Source organism: Gopherus flavomarginatus, chromosome 2, assembly GCF_025201925.1.
Source record: "Gopherus flavomarginatus isolate rGopFla2 chromosome 2, rGopFla2.mat.asm, whole genome shotgun sequence".
Lineage (NCBI taxonomy): Eukaryota > Metazoa > Chordata > Testudines > Testudinidae > Gopherus > Gopherus flavomarginatus.
Genome location: NC_066618.1, coordinates 257,607,580 through 257,626,235, shown reverse-complemented (window position 1 = coordinate 257,626,235; position 18,656 = coordinate 257,607,580). Strand labels below are relative to the sequence as shown.

The 18,656-nt window shown below is 39.8% G+C and overlaps 1 protein-coding gene across 2 annotated transcripts in view; it reads right to left on the bottom strand.

The window, feature by feature from the left end:
* Nucleotides 1–15,779, bottom strand: part of DPY19L4 (dpy-19 like 4) — a 56,155-nt gene extending 40,376 nt beyond the window's left edge. Inside the window, exons 1-8 of one of the 2 annotated variants that reach the window (XM_050940875.1) lie at nt 15,506–15,779; nt 10,571–10,678; nt 9,380–9,504; nt 7,687–7,777; nt 6,824–6,945; nt 5,242–5,387; nt 3,177–3,300; nt 2,298–2,432 (exon numbers count right to left, since the gene is read on the bottom strand). In XM_050940875.1, the coding sequence (XP_050796832.1) occupies nt 2,298–2,432; nt 3,177–3,300; nt 5,242–5,387; nt 6,824–6,945; nt 7,687–7,777; nt 9,380–9,504; nt 10,571–10,678; nt 15,506–15,515 (861 nt within the window). In that variant the 5' untranslated portion in view covers nt 15,516–15,779. The remainder of the gene's footprint in view (nt 1–2,297; nt 2,433–3,176; nt 3,301–5,241; nt 5,388–6,823; nt 6,946–7,686; nt 7,778–9,379; nt 9,505–10,570; nt 10,679–15,505) is intronic. The other variant, XM_050940874.1, reaches the window with a different exon arrangement.
* Between the last annotated feature and the right edge of the window lie 2,877 nt (nt 15,780–18,656).

Sequence of the window (18,656 nt, the reverse complement as noted above, 5' to 3'; positions counted from 1 at the left end):
CAACATGCACCTCTGGTGGTGCCTGTTCCTTGGCTTCTGGTGTCTTAAGGTCTGGGGAGTCCACAATGACAATTATTTTATCCAGCAGCAACTGTGGATAGCTCAGACCCTTTATATTTCTAAATGCTGGGTCTGCAGCCACATCCCAGCCCATTCTCAAACTGGTGTTCCTGTCCTGGCTATCCCACTCAATTCCCCAGACCTCACTGGAGGACCTTGTCCGTTTAACACAATATGGAACAGTAATGACACATGGGAAGAGGCTATTGGCAGTTCCTTTATCCCACTTAGGGGATTAATACACCATGCAAAAAGGCTCCTGAGGTTACAAGCAGTAGTTAAAATAATGGCAAATAAAACTGGAGAAAGTTTAAGAGCCCTGGCCAAAGAAATAGGGGCGATCCGACAGGTGGCCCTCCAAAACCATCAGGCATTGGACATAGTGCTGGTGGCCAAAGGAGGGACATGTGCTCTCATTGGAAAACAATGTTGTTGTGTTTATACGTGACGATACCAATGAGGTAATAGATCGCGCTAGCCACTTAGAACAAACCACATATCTTCCCCATGAAGAGCCGAGTTCTTTATGGAAGTGGCTAAGTAACCTGTTCAATTTCTCTGGCATAGTAAACTGGTTGTTCAGGGAGCCCTGACTATTCTGTTTGGAATCCTAATGATTTTTGTATGTCTTCAGTTAATCTCCTGTTGCATCCAAAATGGTGTAAGACATGCCACACAGATAGCTGCCCCAAACCAGTGTGCTAACATGATGATTTTAAATATCGCTGATGAAGAAATAAAGAACGATTGATTTGTGGAACCCAGTAATTGTTGGTCATGGCGTAAGCTTGACCAAAAGGAGGGATTGTGAAAGTAGAATGAATTATATTGTAAAAATAAGAATAGATTAAAGAAATGTTGTATGTACCTTTAAGCAGAAATAAGAAATGTTGAAATACAGGTGCCAGGAAAAGAGATATTAGGCATAAACAATGGTGCTAATGGCGAAACATTAACAGAAGATCAGTAATAGTTAGTAAGGAAATAAGATCCACATGCCTAGCCCAGGTAAACTTATCAGATTCTGCTTCTTTTGTTATCTTGTTAAGTTCTCGCCCTTTTATCTGTATAAATAAGATAGTTTGTGTCTTGCATGGTGCTCACATTATCTGGGTGTTATTAGCAGAGCGCTGTGCTAATAAAACAGAGTGGTCTGACAAACTGTGAGTCATGAGTCTAACTTTGACATCACCTTACCATGTCACACTACTTAGAATGTTCACATGGAGGTACTGCAACTTGCTTACCATTACTTACCTCTGGGTAAACAGAATCCAGCAATTCTGATACTTACAATTCTTTATGTATTTGCAAATATACAGTGAAAGAATTTATAATGTGCATTTTAAAATATAGTCGTTTCTTCAATAGACCAGCAATATGGCCCCATCAGTTTGGGACTAAAGCATGTAAGAGCTGGTGTGCATAACTTGTTCCCTACTGTGGGGGAATGGAAAGGAAGCTAATTTGTTGATGTAGGTCACTCTATATTTAGGGAGGGGGAGGTTGTTTACTTTTGTGGGTTTTTTTGAAATCTGGAAGGCACACACATATATATCATGCTGAGGGATACAGTACAAGAACTTAAATAAAAGATTATTCATTTTTATATTCAATCATTTTTCAGAGTAGTTCCAAACTTTAAATATTTCCCCCTACTGAACCTCCTGTTTACATAAGTTATCCAGCCATAAAGGCTGCTTAACCAACTATAGGAGAGAATCATTCAGTGCAAAGTGAGTTTCCAGTAGTACAAAGCCAGCAGACAGGCCCCTAGGCACCTCCCCTCCCTGCTGCCACATACAAAGGAAAAGGGGACATGACCGGAGCAAAGCAGATGTGGCTGTACACTAATTCATGGCTACAGTCCAGGCCCCAGGTTTTTTTGTTTTGTTTTGTTGTTGTTTTGTTTTGTTTTTTGGGAGGGGGGTGTTACAGCTAGTGAGTCATAGAGCAGCCCTCAGGCTCTCCTAAGCCTCAAATTGCTCTACACCAGAAGACCAGGCCCTGCCAACCCCTGATCCCCAGAAGACGAGAGGGTAAAGATGAGCTTAAAGTCACTTTATTCTCATGACTAGTGTTATGTGCACTTTAGCTGGACTCCAGGTTTGGCTCTAACTCACAAACAGAGATAATCTATGCCCTTTGGAGTTTGTGGAAACAAAACATTGCAGTTACTGTAGTTGTTTAATTCAAGTTTCCAAACAAACAATCAATAGTTTGAAGAGTCGGAATACCTTATCTGTCTTCACAAGGGCAAAGCTGTCCAGCAGGAGGAGAGAGACAGCCTGGACAAACAGCAGATAGTGACTGTACTCCCACATCATCATGAAAGTATATGTTGAAGCACTCACCAAAAGGTAGCAAAACCTCTAGGGAAACACAGAAGAACATTAACTTAATTATCATGTATTTCTGCCATAAGAAAAATTGAGAGATAAACAAAAATCAGTTCACTAGTAATGTAAATTATTTCTTTAAAGAATTAAAATGCTAAAATAAGAGTTCATCATTTTCTCAGAAGGGAGTTTCATTTTCTTTGCACTGGATAGTGGGGGTGGGCACGGTAAGGGGTTTTAATATTACTGATAAGCAGCTAGTTTTTAGTTAGCTGAATTCTTCTTTTCCCCAGTTTAGTCTTTATTCAGTGAAGAGAGGTCATATTTGAAGCAGTCAAAATCATATGAGACATGTCAGAAGAAATTACCAACCTAGACAAGGGATAGGAAGAGGTATCTACCACCACATTTCCGACTCCTTGAATGGTGAGGAAAGAACCAAATTCTCTATAACCTTATGCAGCCAAAAAACTCAAAAAAACAAACCCCCACACAACTTTTGACAAATTTCAAAAGTGAGAGAGTTGGTGGCATTAATGTAAGGTTGATTCCCATACTGTTCCCCTCAACCACCATGGTAACATTAGAGGACAGGGGAACATTCACTTTGCAGTGAAACTAAAGTACTAGGTGTACTCCAGATGGCTGCTTTGCAAAAAGCAAACAATTTTTTCTCTTCTTTTTCTGCCTAGAAAGACAATAAGGTAATAAAGGTGTAACTACTTCGGAGCATATTTCTACTAGTTGCATTTTGTTAAGAAACTACTTGTGTTTTACCTCAGCAGAAGAATTTATGTTGTTTTTTAAATAGCCTGTAAGAGCTGCAACTTGACATGCAAAATATGGCAATGCCCAATTTTCCCTTAAAGGAATGGAGTAGTCGATTCTTGTTGTATCTGTCCTAAAACAAAGCGTAGAAGAACAAAACAGAACTATTAAGTTGTTTATGGAATAAAAATATTATGGGAAACCAATTCTGGTTATCATAGATATCTTATTAGCAAACGATTCCTGTTACTGGTGTTTTAATATACTGCACTGTTTACTAGAAACAAAAATCTATTTTACTATTGATAAAAGTCACAAGTTTAACATAGTCAAAATGGAGGGACTTAAAATCTTTATTCAGCTATAAGTATTCTACCACTTTATGCATACAAATAGTCAATAGGACTACTCAGATGACTAAGATTTGTAGGTCAGGGCCCATAAGGGCTGCCTTTCACATTTAGATGAAGTATGGGCTATGGCAGAGAGAATAGATTCTTTACAACTATTACGCAATATACGTTTTAGACAAGTACTTTCTCAACTGCTTAAAACATATCTGCATGTCATCTCAGGAGTCATGTAACATTACCAAACAGCAATCCAGCACCTGTTGATACTCTGCCTACTTCTGAGACTTTTACTGACAAAATGGAAATTACTGATTGATAGGGTGGAAAGACCAGAAAAACATTAGGATTTTCTTATAAATAGTGACTGAACAGCTTCCACACAACTTGAGTCACAGGGTAACATTTTCAAAAATGCCTAAATAATATGAGTGCCTAAGTCCCTTAGGAACCTATGTCCCACTGACTTTCAGTGAAACGGATGTGTAAGTGCCTAAGTCACTTCTGAAAATTGGATATAGGCTCCTAAATCATTTAGACACTTGAAAAAAGTTACCCTCATCTAATTTTTGCTTCTCCAGATACCCTCACAGTGGTCCATTCAGAGCTCTGTATCCACTTTTGCTTTCAATTTCAAAACCTGTTTAATTTTGCTTGCTCATGGAAAAAATACAGGATTATTCACCATTACCATTTCCTTTTCTACTTCATGTACTTCAGCCAGCCAATGAATAGCATTTTTATTTGCTGATCACAGCCTGAACCGTGATGACTTTATACCTTTCCTCAAACAAAGTGCTCTTCAAAAGTTTCAGTTTAAATTCATCAGGACCCCGTTTATCTGATCTAACTAAAACCAGGTCCAGATTGGATAATCAAAAATTCGGATAATGTGGAGAATGGGAAAGTGTGTGGCTGGAATGCCATCTAGTGGCCACAGAAGAGACTGGACCTGCGTGTGCTGGCTGGTTGGTACAGAGAGCTGGATAACGGAGAGTCAGATAAACAAGGTTCTACTGTACATCATTAGTACTTTGCACTTCCATAGGTCTTTCCTTCCAAGAATCTCAAAGTACTTTACAGCCAATAATAAATCAGAGATGCACAGTAAATCAGTGACAAAATTAGGAGTTAAACTCAATCGTTTATTCTCGGAACCAGTTCATGTCATTAAACTCTTCAACGTACTTTATAGGGGTTCATAACAGGGAGCTTTCAGGTAAGTGACGCATTAAACAACAAATTTGGATAACAAGATCTTCTAGATAAGAGAGATTCTACTTTGCTACGGAAAGCAGATTCAGAAAGCCAAGAGGCTTTGAAGACACTTGCACAGGGCATGAAGTTCAAGGCAAGAGAACCACAACCAAAACAGTTAAGAGCTGGCCAGAGCATGAGATTTCCATTTCATGGCAATTGTCAAGGTTCTGAAATTTGTTTTCCTTCCACACTGGAACAAAAACAAAACCTTTCAAATGTTTTTGCCAAACAGAATTTTGTTGAAACATCTGCTCTCTCTCACTCTGTGACCAGGGAATCCATCTTGGACTTCAAACACCTTCCCATCAAAAACTTTGAAATTGATATATCTCCATAAAACGTTTCAGCTTTAATTAAATAACATTTTTTTAAAATGTTTCAACAAAAATGTTCTGAACAGCTCTACAAATATTTTTAAAATGCCTTACTGACAAACTAGATTACATAATAGGTGTTTTTCTTACCTGTTAATAATGAACCATGCTACGGTCAGCATTCCTGCCAACCAAGTCCCACTCATAACCCAACTGGTTACAAACAATGCAGCCACATAAATTCCCTGCAGTCCAAAAACTATACCAATGTAGAAATACACCGGCTCGATAACCTCCTGAAATTACAAATAAAAGTAAAGACACATAGCAGCAACTGAGCTGAAATTGTAAATTATGACTATATACTGCTAACAGGGTGCTAGATACTTTATAGACAGATAAGATATGTTCCCTATCATAAGAGCTTATGTTTTAAGTATACAACATAAAAATGCTCCGAGAGAGAGAGAGAGAGTGTGTGTGCGTGTGTACAAAACAGAGTGAATTAACATCAGAGTTTAGCACACATCTTGGTGCTATGATCTGGGGTTTGTATTAATAGTGAGGATTTCACATTGATCAGTTTTGATAACACCTTACTGCAGTGAGATTTTAAGTATATAGGCCTCTTGAAGGGAGAGAGTTTAAAGGAGGAACTTTGATAAAGTGAAAGCATGGCAGATGAGGTTACAGATGGACTTGTCTAAGTGTAAATATTTTGCCATTTACCTATAACTGATTAATCTCTCCCCATACCCCCCGAAAAAAGCATAGAGCGAGGCCAGGCCTACACTACAAAGTTTTGACAACGTAGCTATTTTGGTCAGGGATGTGAAAAAAACCCGCAGCCCCTAGCCAACATAGCTATGCCAGCAAAACCTCAGTGCAGATGCAGCAATGTTGAAAGAACAGTGCTTCTGTCCACAATATATTCAGGGAGGGGTGATGTTACTATGCCAACAGAAAAACACCTTCTGCTCGCACAAGCTGTGTCTATACTAGGGGGCTTGTCTGGTATAGCTACACTGGCAAAGCATTTGTACTGTTGACCAGGCTGCAGTTATATCAGTATAAAAGTGCTTATACCAGTATACTTTATTTCAGTTTGGGAACCAAAATAAGCTGTATTGGTATAAGGCACTTCTAAACCGTATAGCTGCATTTACATTAGATGTGTTACTGAATGGAAAACCCACCCCCACAACCAACAGTTATGATGATAAAACTTTCCAAGTGTAGACCTGCTCAAAATAGAAGCTGGCTGGACTGTGCAGGGCCTTCCAGCCTTTATTGCAGAAGCAATTTAAATCAGTATGGTAGATTTACATTTCAAAGTCCTTTCCAAAACATTATTTAATCCTCCTTTTGTGAAAGTAAGCCTGACTGACTAAATTGTGATTGCCCAAGGTCACCTGGGATATGTCTACAATAAACTTCTGCAGACATACAAATTGACTCTCAGTTAACTCAAGGGGTTAACATATGTAAAGGCTAGCATGGACATTCCCCACACTTTTGAAACAGGCTACAAATGTAAAGAACAAACAGCATTAAGTATAGAAGTCTAGCATAGACAAGCCCAGAGAGCCTGTCAGAGACTGGATTAGAGCTCAGGAGACCCTGGATCCCAGTGTTATGCTCAGACCACATCCTTTCAACACACATAGCAAACAAAACTTCTTATCCATATTATACTGTAAAAATAAAAGCAAAGCAGAAGAGATACACATACTTCACTACCAGATGCTTGATATAAAACACTGGCAATCAACTCTGGATACAATGTCATTTGCTGCACTGCATTTATAGTCCTCAGCGATACAGTTTTATTGTTGTGTGTCAGCTCATAAACACCTGAAGGCAGAAAAGATTTTTTCTAAAATCAGTTATCCTGCTTGTAGGAATAACAACAGTAATAGTTGTGTAAAAGCAGGATGGCAGTAGATCAGACTATTAAGACTATTGACTGATACACCCACACATTATTTAAAAGGAAGAAGGACTGTGCTAGTTGCAACCTCACCCTGATTATTTTGAGGAAGTCAGCATTAAGTTATTTCCATTTATAAACATCTGTTGAGCTAGCCTTTAAATTTAGAGTCCAAGTTCACTGCCTAAAGCTTAAATAGTCTATTCTGGTATACATCAGGATTTTTTAAACTGTTCACTTGATGCAATTTATCCCTTCCCAAACAATGGAATTCGGTGTATACTTTCTTAATCACATTTTGAGGTTAACATGAAAATGAGAAAGGGAAAAACCACTGAGAAATTAAAGATCATCCACATCTTTAAAAAAGCAGCATGTATATTTATAAACAAACAAACATGCATGAATAAATTCCAGACAATTGTTTAAAGTTACAGAATGAAGAACATGCTCAACAAGTATGCTCCTCCGACAACACCACTACTAAAACAAGACTCTTCACTGCACATGCATCTCCCTTTGGGAAGAGGATGAGAAAACAAACAACACATGATACATGTGTTGTCATGTTGTTTAATGTACTACTGGAAGGAACTCAGATATTCTGGTGATAAGCATGGTATAAAAACCTATATAGATGTGACTAGAATAAATATTTGTCATACCTCTTTCAAAGGAAGGAGCCTTTAGCAGTTCTTTATAAAATGAGTAATATATGGCACTGTCACCCTGAAATGTAATCTCTCGTTCAAGTTCCTAGAAGAAAATAAAATAATTAAATATATATTTACCCCCGATAATTTCTTCTTCTAAAAGCCCACATATTTTCAGATAGGCTAGTTTTGTAATATAGCATATGGATATGAATCCATATCTTCAAAATATTGATCTTCACTGCACCCCTGTCATATATGTAGTGTTACCTATAATGTACAGATCCCGAAACTGACACTGAGAATCAAAGCGACTTGCCCAAAACCACATGGTAAATCAGTCAGACTAAGCTTGGCCAGGCTCTATCATTCCCAGTGTCGCGCCCACTGTTGCTGCTTTGGTGACATGCGCCTGGTTTTAGAATGTTCATATTCACATATTATTTTGAAATGCTGCCAAATAGTTTCTGAGCAATGCAAGTGACACAAGAGAAATGGTGATTTTCAGTTTGGATCTCAGCAAAACCTGAACAGAATTTCACAGGACAAAGAAAAGGCTTTCCTCATGCAAAATTTTAGAGAATTGCTTCGAACAACATAGGCATTAAAGTATCTTAAAAAGAGGTCACAAGTATCTTATAATAAAAAAGCCCTAAGCAACCTAAATATAGAGGTCACTACCAGCTGTCCGTACAACACTTTGCAGGGGCACCTCAAAAATCAACATGATGGGTTTCCAAATATTTGTAGGTCTAGTACATCTAGAACAGATTTTATATAGTACAGCACCTTTTGCCAACATAACACAGGTAAAACACATCGTATGGGTGTAGCACACCTCTTAAACTTCTAGGTTATTTTGGCCATAAAGAGTGTTTTCTCAACAAGACGAGAAGTATAAAACCTAGTGAGTGTACTGATGTTGTCAAAACAAGAACACCAGATGGAAACCAGCAAAGCTTGTTTAGATGATTATATACTTATATATATATATATAAGGTATAACAGCTCTTCTCATCAGTATGGTGCCTTGCAAATATTAACTACTAAGGAATCCAAAATCCCTGTAAAAAAAGCATTATCTCCATTTTACATATGGGAAAACAGGTGCACATGAATAATGTGCTCAAGACACAGGGGGAGTTGGGGTCAAATCTGGAATTAGAACCCAAGAAGTTTCTAATGTCTAGCAGCAGATAAGACAGGTCCCTTCTCAGACAGTTTGCAACTTAGATGAGCGAGGATACAGCATCCACCAGAATGGGATGAGGGAAGGACAGACATATATTATATCCACCATTATGCAGTTACTCAGTTGAGGCATATGTGCATGTGGGTGGCTCCATTTTAGGATTTTTTTTTTTAATAGTGCATACAATATTATGTAGGCACTGCTGCAGAAGTCAGTTTTCAGGAGTGATATGAATGAACTGAGGATGCAGGCTTCTCCAAGAGACTTTAGAAGGGTGTTCAAACCATAAAGAACAGGCCAGAAAATGGCATGAAGACATATATTAGAGGAGACGAGGGAAATTAAGATTGGCATTATTGACAGAAAGGATACAAAGGAGAGACCTTGTCACAAATGTAAGCAAAGGCTACATGATTTAGGGATTTGAAAGCAGGAACCAGAAGTTTGAACCTGGCATCCTGATTAATTGGAAGAATTAAAAAACATTATTTCAGAACTATTCTACTTTTTTACCTGCCTGCTGGAGAACCAGAATTTCCGTTCATGGTATGTTGAGAGGTACACAGCATACATCATCCCACTAGTGACAGCTGCAACACAGCCAAAGAAAAGCTTTGCAAAACGTTGAAATAAGACATCTGTAAAAGAATATTAAAAAGCAAAATTACTCCAGAGAAATACAGCACTTGTTAATGTGCCAACTTTTTTTTTTTTTTAAATTCACTATGACTAGTTTACTTACAATTCAACAAGTTAAGGCCCTTAAAATTAACCTATTTCATCACAGACACATGAAGAAACCATATAGCAGGGTTGCATTCCTTGAAAGGGGGTTTTACTCTCAGTTCTCACTAACGCTGAATAGGGATTTCATAGATAAATACCTACACATCATGCTGAAAATTTACCCCCATATTAATTGTCATGATTTCTGAAACAATCTAGTGAAGGAAATACATCCTAGAGAAAAATCACACTGAACTTTGGATTTTATTACACATACTGTAATAGATGTATATAGGCAACAGAAGGTAACAATTCATTAGCTCTCAAGAAAATTGCCACCAATACTTTAACATTACTGTTTCCTTTTTCTTCTTCGTGAATGATAAGGCAGAGCTACTTTGGAATTTGCCAATTTATTTAATTCAATCAGCACCCATTTCAACTCTATCTCCCTCTATTTTGTATTCAGAATGTTTAAGTTAAAGTTATTGAACTGCCATACATAAAACAACAACAGCTTTTAGTTGTTCTATTTCTTAAAAAACTAGAACTATTTTAGTTCCTCTATTCCTGCTGCAGAACTATCAATTCAACCATCCTAACTTATAAGCTACTAGAAAATTCCAGACTCCATTAAAGGATGTAAGTGTGTACAAATACACACACACGTAAATTGAATGGAGTATTCTATTTTTAAACAGGCACAAAAATGAAATTTAAGCAGAGATTTTCTATAAAGAAGAAATGCATTTGCACATTGCAAAAAATTGAAACGATCAAGCACTATCATTTTACTTCATGATATACAAACTTGCACCATAAGTAGATTGTAGAGCATGTGTATTTTTTTAATCATCCAAAGAATCTCATTCAAAATAATTATTCTATAATTATTGTACTAGAAACATAATTCCATACAATTTACATAGTTTAAGAACAATAAAAAATGAGACATTAACAGAAAATGCTGCTGCTTACATTTTGGCGATCTTCCCAGGTTTGGGTTTTCTTTGTTTCTCTCATCTGGAGCCATTTTGTCAGTTTCTGTGCAATTTTGCTTCTTTCTTTGTCGCAGATCTGCTGCCCCTTAAAATATTCCCAGAAGTTATTGAAATATATAGTATCATTTCTAAGAAATCTACACAGCAGTTATTGTTACTGATGCAACCTCACACTGTATATTCAATAAAAGTCCCATTAAACAAAAATGTGTTAAATCAATTTTCTACCTTTATATTGAACACATAACTAACATACAAGAGGGTAATACATATGGATTCCATTATGAGATCCTTTTGAGAATTCATTAAAGTTTGCTTTGGGGATTGTGACATCACTAGAACCCGCATTGGAAGTTTGTTATTTTATTTTATAGTTACTTTAGCATATAATGGAGAAAGCAGGTTGTCTAAATTAATGCATATAGACATGATTCTGTCCTCGCATTGCTTTTACACTGGCGTAACTTCATTGACTTGTGATTTACATTAGTGTAAATTAGACCAGCATCAGGCCCACATTGCTTTTTAAAAGAACTGTCTGTTACTGCTACTTTTATATAGTTAAGATTTTAAAAGATAAAGACGAATAGTGATAGCCTTTTTAACTTCCAAGTCTACTCTAATTAAATCCATACATGCTAATTTAACCAAGAACTCATATAGTTTAAAAAGTCAGTCACTTAATGAGGGCACATAGTAAGATTAAAGGCCTGTTTCTGCTCTCATTATTATTATTTTCCGTAGAATCCATAATGTTTTCCAAAAATAAAGTGTAAGCCCCCACCCTGATTTTTCAATCTAAAGGGCAAACAGGATAATTCTTAGATACTAAGACCACAAGAGAACACTTTTATGAATCTAGTTTGACCTACTGCATAAGACAGGCCACAGAATTTCACCCAGTAACCGGGGGCTCAATTAGAGCATCTCTTCTAAAAAGCCATCCAATCTTAATTTAAATACATCAACCTTCACATCCTATGGTAAACCTTTCCAATTGTTAATTATTTTCCCTGTTAAAAAATTGCGCTTATTTACAGTTTAAGTTTGTCTAGCTTCAATTTCCAGTCATTAGACTTAGAAGTACAGGAAAAGGATATAACATACAAATAGACGGTTCAAACTGGTGTCTGGTTTATTAGGAAACACATTTTAACACAATGATGTTTTAAAATATATTCAGTAAAATATATAATTATCCCTAACCACACACAATCTATCTATAATCTGACAGTCTTTTTTGTACTCAATACAAAGTTTCCATCTACTTCAATGGGAGCAGGTTTGGGAATATGATTGACAAAAGAAATCTCTAACGCGCTTAAATTTGATGATGGTGGCATGGTATAAAAATCTAAATAAATATCAACAGAGTTAGTTCCCACCCTGCTCCGAAGAGATTAAAAAAAAGTTAGATAGTAATGTTACACTAGAACAGACACATAATTTATGTTTCTACACTATGAAAAAGTAAAATCTCCATGGTTGGGTGAGCAATAAGTGTTTATTGATATTTTGTGTGCATTTTACAAAGAAATCTTAGATGCCTTACTCTGCCATACTAGCTATTACCAAAGCAATATCAGTAGGATATCACTGCAACTAGTGCCTACATATATATATATTTTTGGCAAACAATCTAAATTTTAATGATAACAGATGCTTGCAGCAAACTCTGAATTTATCAGTAATCACAGAAAAATCCCAAAAGAGAAAAACGTAAAACCTCCAATTCTGATATAAATACAGATCAATCAACACAGTGATCTGGACATTGTTTTTTTGTATTGCTCAGCAGCTACCAAAATCAGTAAAAAAAAAATATACACATATGCTATGTCTGCTTGATTTGCAGTTGCCTTAAACAAGAGAAAAAAATGTTGTTTCTGCTTCTGTAAGTCCTTTTAATTAGCTGAAATAAAAGACAAGCAAGGTGACAACTAAAAATAAGTCCAGGATTTTGGTTTTATGACACAGCCTCTAGTTCAGTGATTCTCAAACTTTTGTACTGGTGACCCCTTTCACATACCAAGCCTCTAAGTGTGACCCCCCTTATAAATTAAATATTTTAAAATATATTTAACACCAGTATAAATGCTAGAGGCAAAGCTGGGTTTGGGGTGGAGACTGACAGCTCACGACCCCCTACATAATAACCTCATGACCTCCAGAGGGGTCCTAATCCCCAGTTTGAGAACCCCTGCTCTAGTTCCTTCACCTCCAGCAACTTCTCATCTTAAATGACCACTTCATAGTGTTCCAAGGTTCCCAGTACAATTGTCTTCAACTTTTAGTTAAAAGACCTCCGCTGTTCAACTTACTTTCTGCACAGCCATATCAAGAAGGCTTCGCTTTAATTGTTTGTAAAATGATGTTGGGTTAAATTCATTTATAGCTCAGAATTATTTGATTATTTTACACGTGCAGTGTTGAGATTACAGATTTGACAACTGTATAAAAGATGTTACTTCTGGATATTCAGCACCATATACCAAAACAATGCGTTTTTGGATACTTTCATGCAACAGTGATGACCAGCAGACAGTAATCAAGATTTTCTGGTTTATCCTAAAAACTATGAAATTATATGTGATTAGATCTCTGAGTTGGACCATTGTGCGCACTTGGAGAGCCATTGATTTTACAGGTTCACCCATCCAGGTCAGTTGCAGCATTGGAATGATGAAGTGTTTCTGTAGGAGCTAAAACAACTTACAAGGGGACAATGTCAACTTAACTCATGTTATGAAACTGACTAGATTTCAACAGTAGTTTCAGGATCCAGCACAACCCTTAAAACTCCCTGCCTACTTCTGTAATTTTACAAGATTTTTGTGGTTTCTTTATTTTGGGGGGTGAAAAGGGTTATACCTACATAAGCAACAAGGGAAAACTGTGCACAGAGTGATTTCAAAACAAAATACATTGAAAAAAAAAATCTTTTTCTCCCTAGTCTTTCAAATACAGTAATACTTTAACTACAGTAGTAAATGTATTTGGTTTTAAAATGGCGGCATCTCGACAAGAATAGTCCCATGTTCCTAACATAAAACTCATCCCGATTTAGGAACATCTGGATATGGTATCATTGTTCTCTGGCTCCAGAAGTGCCACAGTTTTTTTCATAAAATCAATACAGTAACTCCTCACTTAAAGTTGTCCCGGTTAACATTGTTTCGTTGCTGATCAATTAGGGAACGTGATCGTTTAAAGCTGTGCAGTGCTCCCTTCTAACATCGTTTGGCAGCTTCCTGCTTTGTCCACTGCTTGCAGGAAGAGTAGCCCCTTGCAGCAAACTGGTGGGGACTTGTAACCAGGGTGGCCGGGCAGCCCCATCAGCTCCCCACTTCCCTAAATTCCCTGTGCTGCAGCCACCCAGCAGGCTATTGCTGGCTGTTCAGCTGTCCCACCCCACACTGCCATGTGCTGCTCCTGCCCTCTGACATGGAGCTGCTCCAAGACTCCTGCTTGCTGTGCAGGGGAGGAATGTGGGGGCTAATGTCAGGGTGTCCCATTCCCCCCAGCTCCTGAACCCCACTTACTCCTTCTCCATCTAGAGCACAGAAGGAACACCAACGGGGGAAGGGGTAGGGAGGGGGGGAGGGAGAGAGAGAGAGAATGTGAGCTTGGGGCAGCAGCTGCTGTCTCAACTTCCTGATCCACTTAAAAAGACAATGCACTTAAGAGTGGGTCAGCTTACTTAAAGGGACAGTGTGCATCTCTCTCTCTCCCACACACAAGGTGTGCGTCCTCCGTCTGCTATGCTGTCTCCCCTCACTAGTGTTCGTGCAGTCTTGTGTGAGAGGCTACATTAACAACGTTTTAACCCTTGAGGACTCAGCCAAGTGCTAGTTCATCATTTAGCAGCAAAGCATTCCCTGGGGAATATCCTACCCTCTAACTTCATCACCTCAACCAAGCTTCACAATCATCATAGCTGTGAACAGTATTAAATTGTTTGTTTAAAATGTATACTGTGTGTATATCTATATATTGTTTTTTGTCTGGTGAAAAAAAATGTCCCTGGAACCTAATCCCCCCATTTACATTAATTCTTATGGGAAAATTAGATTTAACATCGTTTTGCTTAAAGTCGCATTTTTCAGGAACATAACTACAATGTTAGGGGAGGAGTTACTGTACTTGCAATTAGAGAAACTTCCCATTTCAGAACTTTTAGAAATCCAATGATTTTAAGCTTTACCATTGCTTCATCTAGTGTGGTTCAGAGTAAAAGGAAACTAGCGGAGTAGGGGGATTTGTGATCAGTAAGTCACTGCAGAGTACACAGAAGCGAAGACAGCGCCACAGATTTGCAATTAATAAAGCAACAAGTGGTCTGTAAGCAGCAAACTGAGGAACGAGAAGTTCAGCTCTGTCTTCACACAGCGCAGGGTGCCCGGAGGGTGCTGATGCTTTCTTCCAACTGGTGCAAAACAACACCACGGCGCAGGCTCACGGAGGCAGTTAAAACCCTTGTGAAATGTAGTTAAGTGCATGTTTTTGAGAACATGCGCTTAACTACACGAGCCTGGGGCGCCCACTGACCCCCTGCTCCTGCCATTTCACGTCACACGATCGGCGTCGCTGCGGCTTTTACAGTCACCTGCGACCTACATCCCCGGGGCAACCCCACACCGCACATCCAACGGCAAACGGCCAGTGACCGCCCCCACCCCCGCCCCGGAACGGACTCGCCCCGGGAACTTCACGGCCGCGTCAAGCAGCGGCGACGCAGGAGCAGCCCCCGTTGTCACCGGCACCAATTCCCCCGCCGCAGGCCCCGCGGCTCCCAACGCCCCCCCGGCAGAGCCCCAACCCCGCGCCAGCCCCCTCCCCCCGGCCCACAGCCGCGACCGGCCTAGCGCCCCGGGGGAGGGTGATACGGGGCACACGCCATGAAGCTTCTCACCTTCCTCCATCGCCAGCCGCCGGCAGAGCCGCAAGGGCTCCCGCCTGCTCCTCCCGCCGCCCTCTCCAGGGCGAGGGCGTCTGGTCCGCGCTCCCCGCGGCCTCTCCTCCCTGTGGTCCCGGGAGCGGATCGGCTGCACCACACAAGCAGGGGCGGCCGCTCCTCCCTTCCTGCTGCTCCTGGTGTCGCCGCCGTCTCAGGGGGAACCCTAGTCTCAGGGAGCAGGGAGGTGGCCGGAGCACACAAGTGCAAGTACCGAGGCAACGCTGGGTCTCAAATCACTTCCGGTATGATGGGTGGGAAGGGAACATACTGATGCTCACTCAGTTTCCACTCGCATAGGGGGAACTTCCTTTTCCACTAATCTACCCTGCCCAAAGCTCTGAGACTCGCCCACACACCCAGAGGGGAAAGCCAATGGGGTGCTGAGTGAACAAGCCACAAGCTCTCAGATACCACCATAGCTTAAAATCATATTTTTTCCCAGATATATATACTGGGTTTCTTTTTATTTGCATTCTAGGTTCTGAATCTTTAGGATGTACTTGGGTTGTGTTTTCAAGCTATTCTCTGCAACACCGGCACTAGAAATATACTTTAAGAACAAAGCAGAAGCATAGATTCTCATGCATTCACATGACTCCAGGAGCTGGAGCTTCAAGAAAACACCAACTATCATGTGACTTGTAATAAAAATCACAAACGTTGACAACATTGTAACTAGAAAGCAGTTTTAATATCCCCTTCCCCCGAGATGGCAATTCCACAATAAACAAGGCTAAAAACTGCGGCTGCATTGTCACAACTGTCAGTGTTGCCTCCTCTGCTCTTAACGCAGCCCTGACTTCATATGTCCCATAGGCATACAGAAAGCAGAGGCTCTTCTAAGTTGGGTGAAGAGCATCGTTCTTCAAATCCTGTTCTATCATGAAGTTATGGATCACAGCAATCCAGGCCGTTTCCACATCCCATACAAGAGCCTTAGGGCCCTGCCTCTGCTATGTCTACCCTTTGCTACAAGCAGCAACAGGGTAATGATTATCAAAGCTCAGCTTATATGGACAGGTCATGTTATCAGAATGCGTGAGAATAGACTCCCGGCAAAAGTCCTCTATGGTGAGCTGAGACTCAGAAAACATAAATGCTTGAAAGACATCCTTCAGAAGAATTTCAGTTCATGTGGCATAAACATTCGTAACTTCCAAGGACAGACCTGAATGGAGAGCAGCTATCAGTAAAGGTTGTAAACACATTGGGAAAGGCAAATGTGAAAAACTGATTGAAAAAAGGGCCTTGTATCATTGCAAGTCTTCAGTAGGAGCCTATGCATTCCTATGAAATATCTGCTCATGACATTGCTCCTCACAGGTTGGACTGTACCACCACAAGAAAACACACAGACACTGTGATGGCATTGTTTCATATGACGGACAGACATTTTGCTTTGGGTGGTTGTGCCTCCTGTCAAAACAGCAGAGGTGCTTTGTGGGTACTGTAGATGCTACTAACTGGCCATCCCATCCCTGAGGGCTCTGCTAAAGTGCCATAGGAGCCTTCAACACAGAGCTTTCTGTCCCAGGGAGCGCGGGGATGGTATTCTCCTTGGGGGTCTCTATTCCATGGGACTGAGATCACAGCTTTCTATATAGTCATTTTTTGCTCCACGGGAGTATACAGCCTTATGCTACAGGCTGTACATGATGATGTCACTGTAATGTCTTCATATGACTCCATACCTGTGTCACAGAGACTCCATGACAAAAGGTCCCCTATTTTTTTGGAAACAGCTCTCACTTCAGACTGACAAACTCATTACACCAAACACATTTCTTGAAGGGTAATTATTCATAAGGGATATCGTGTGACATGTCTACAGAAAGCTTGTAATTTCTCTAGACTTATAACTATTGTGAGATGTACATATGGGTAATATTAAAGAACAATGTATTTATAGTGAAAGTGAGCTTGATGGACTTGGAGTAGAAATTAATCCCCACGAGAATGGCTCATCTAAGCAAGAGAGAGTTGTCACCCTTCCCTAATTGCCCGCTAATTAGCTGTGCCATGGTCATGAATAGGAACAAAAGACTATAGCAGAGTGTATGTCCCTTCACTGAGGAAATGCCTTGGGAAGCAAGGGTGCTTTCATTAACATTTTGGATACTGGTTATTGAAAAACCAGCCAGCTCTACAATAGAGACTGAAAATCGACTTTATTGATAGGGAAGGTAACTATTGATAAGTGTAGACCCAGGATCACATTTTATGATTTTGCTTTGTATTGTTACCACTTGTTTTTGCCACTCTCTTATTTCTAGTTATATCTTTAGTCTTATTTAAATAAACCTTATTTTGTTTTATCGTAAGTGCTCACAAGTGCCATGTGGTTTACAGGAGCAGTGGTTTAAAGTAAAACTGTAAACGGGTGCACTGCACTGGAATTTCTGTGAGTAGCCAGTGTCAAGGGCTGGCTATCACAGGGGAGTTATTTAAGGTAGCTTGGATACTGGGGTGCATCTGTTGTTAACCTGTAAGGCAAAATTAGGGCCCAGAGGAGGGTGCTGGAGTGGCTGAAAGACTGATGGTGTCAGGAAGCTGATGTAACATCGACAGACCCCGGTCATAGGTGGGAGGGATTGAATTTGGGACTTCTGAAGCTTAACAAATGAATCTCTATCGCATGAGCTAAAAGCCAACTGGCTGTTAGCAAAGGCAGTAGAGCAGACTCATTTTATCTCTCTTTCTAAGTGGTCTCAGTGCCAGTAGATGGGACAGAACACCACACTCAGGTGGTGTGTGGGTTACACTGACACCCAGCTAGCACAAAAAAAGACCCTCTCTTGCTCGAGGTGGCATAACAAGTTGACTCACATGCTTGTCTACCCCAAGAACCATCACAGGAGTCATATGCATGGGTGTACCGTGGCTAGTGGTTAATCCAACTCTGATCCCCACCAATGGTGTTTCCATGTCTTTGTGCATTTGCACTATCATCTCCTGTATTGTGTATTAATTCAGTTATAAGGTCTTCCATTCAAGAGTTTGTCATTCTACAAGTCCTGTAGAGCATAGCGGTAATTTTACCACTTCGTGGGTAATATTAAGATGAGAAAAAGTATGTGTTACATTCAAGCAGTGGGTACTTAAACTT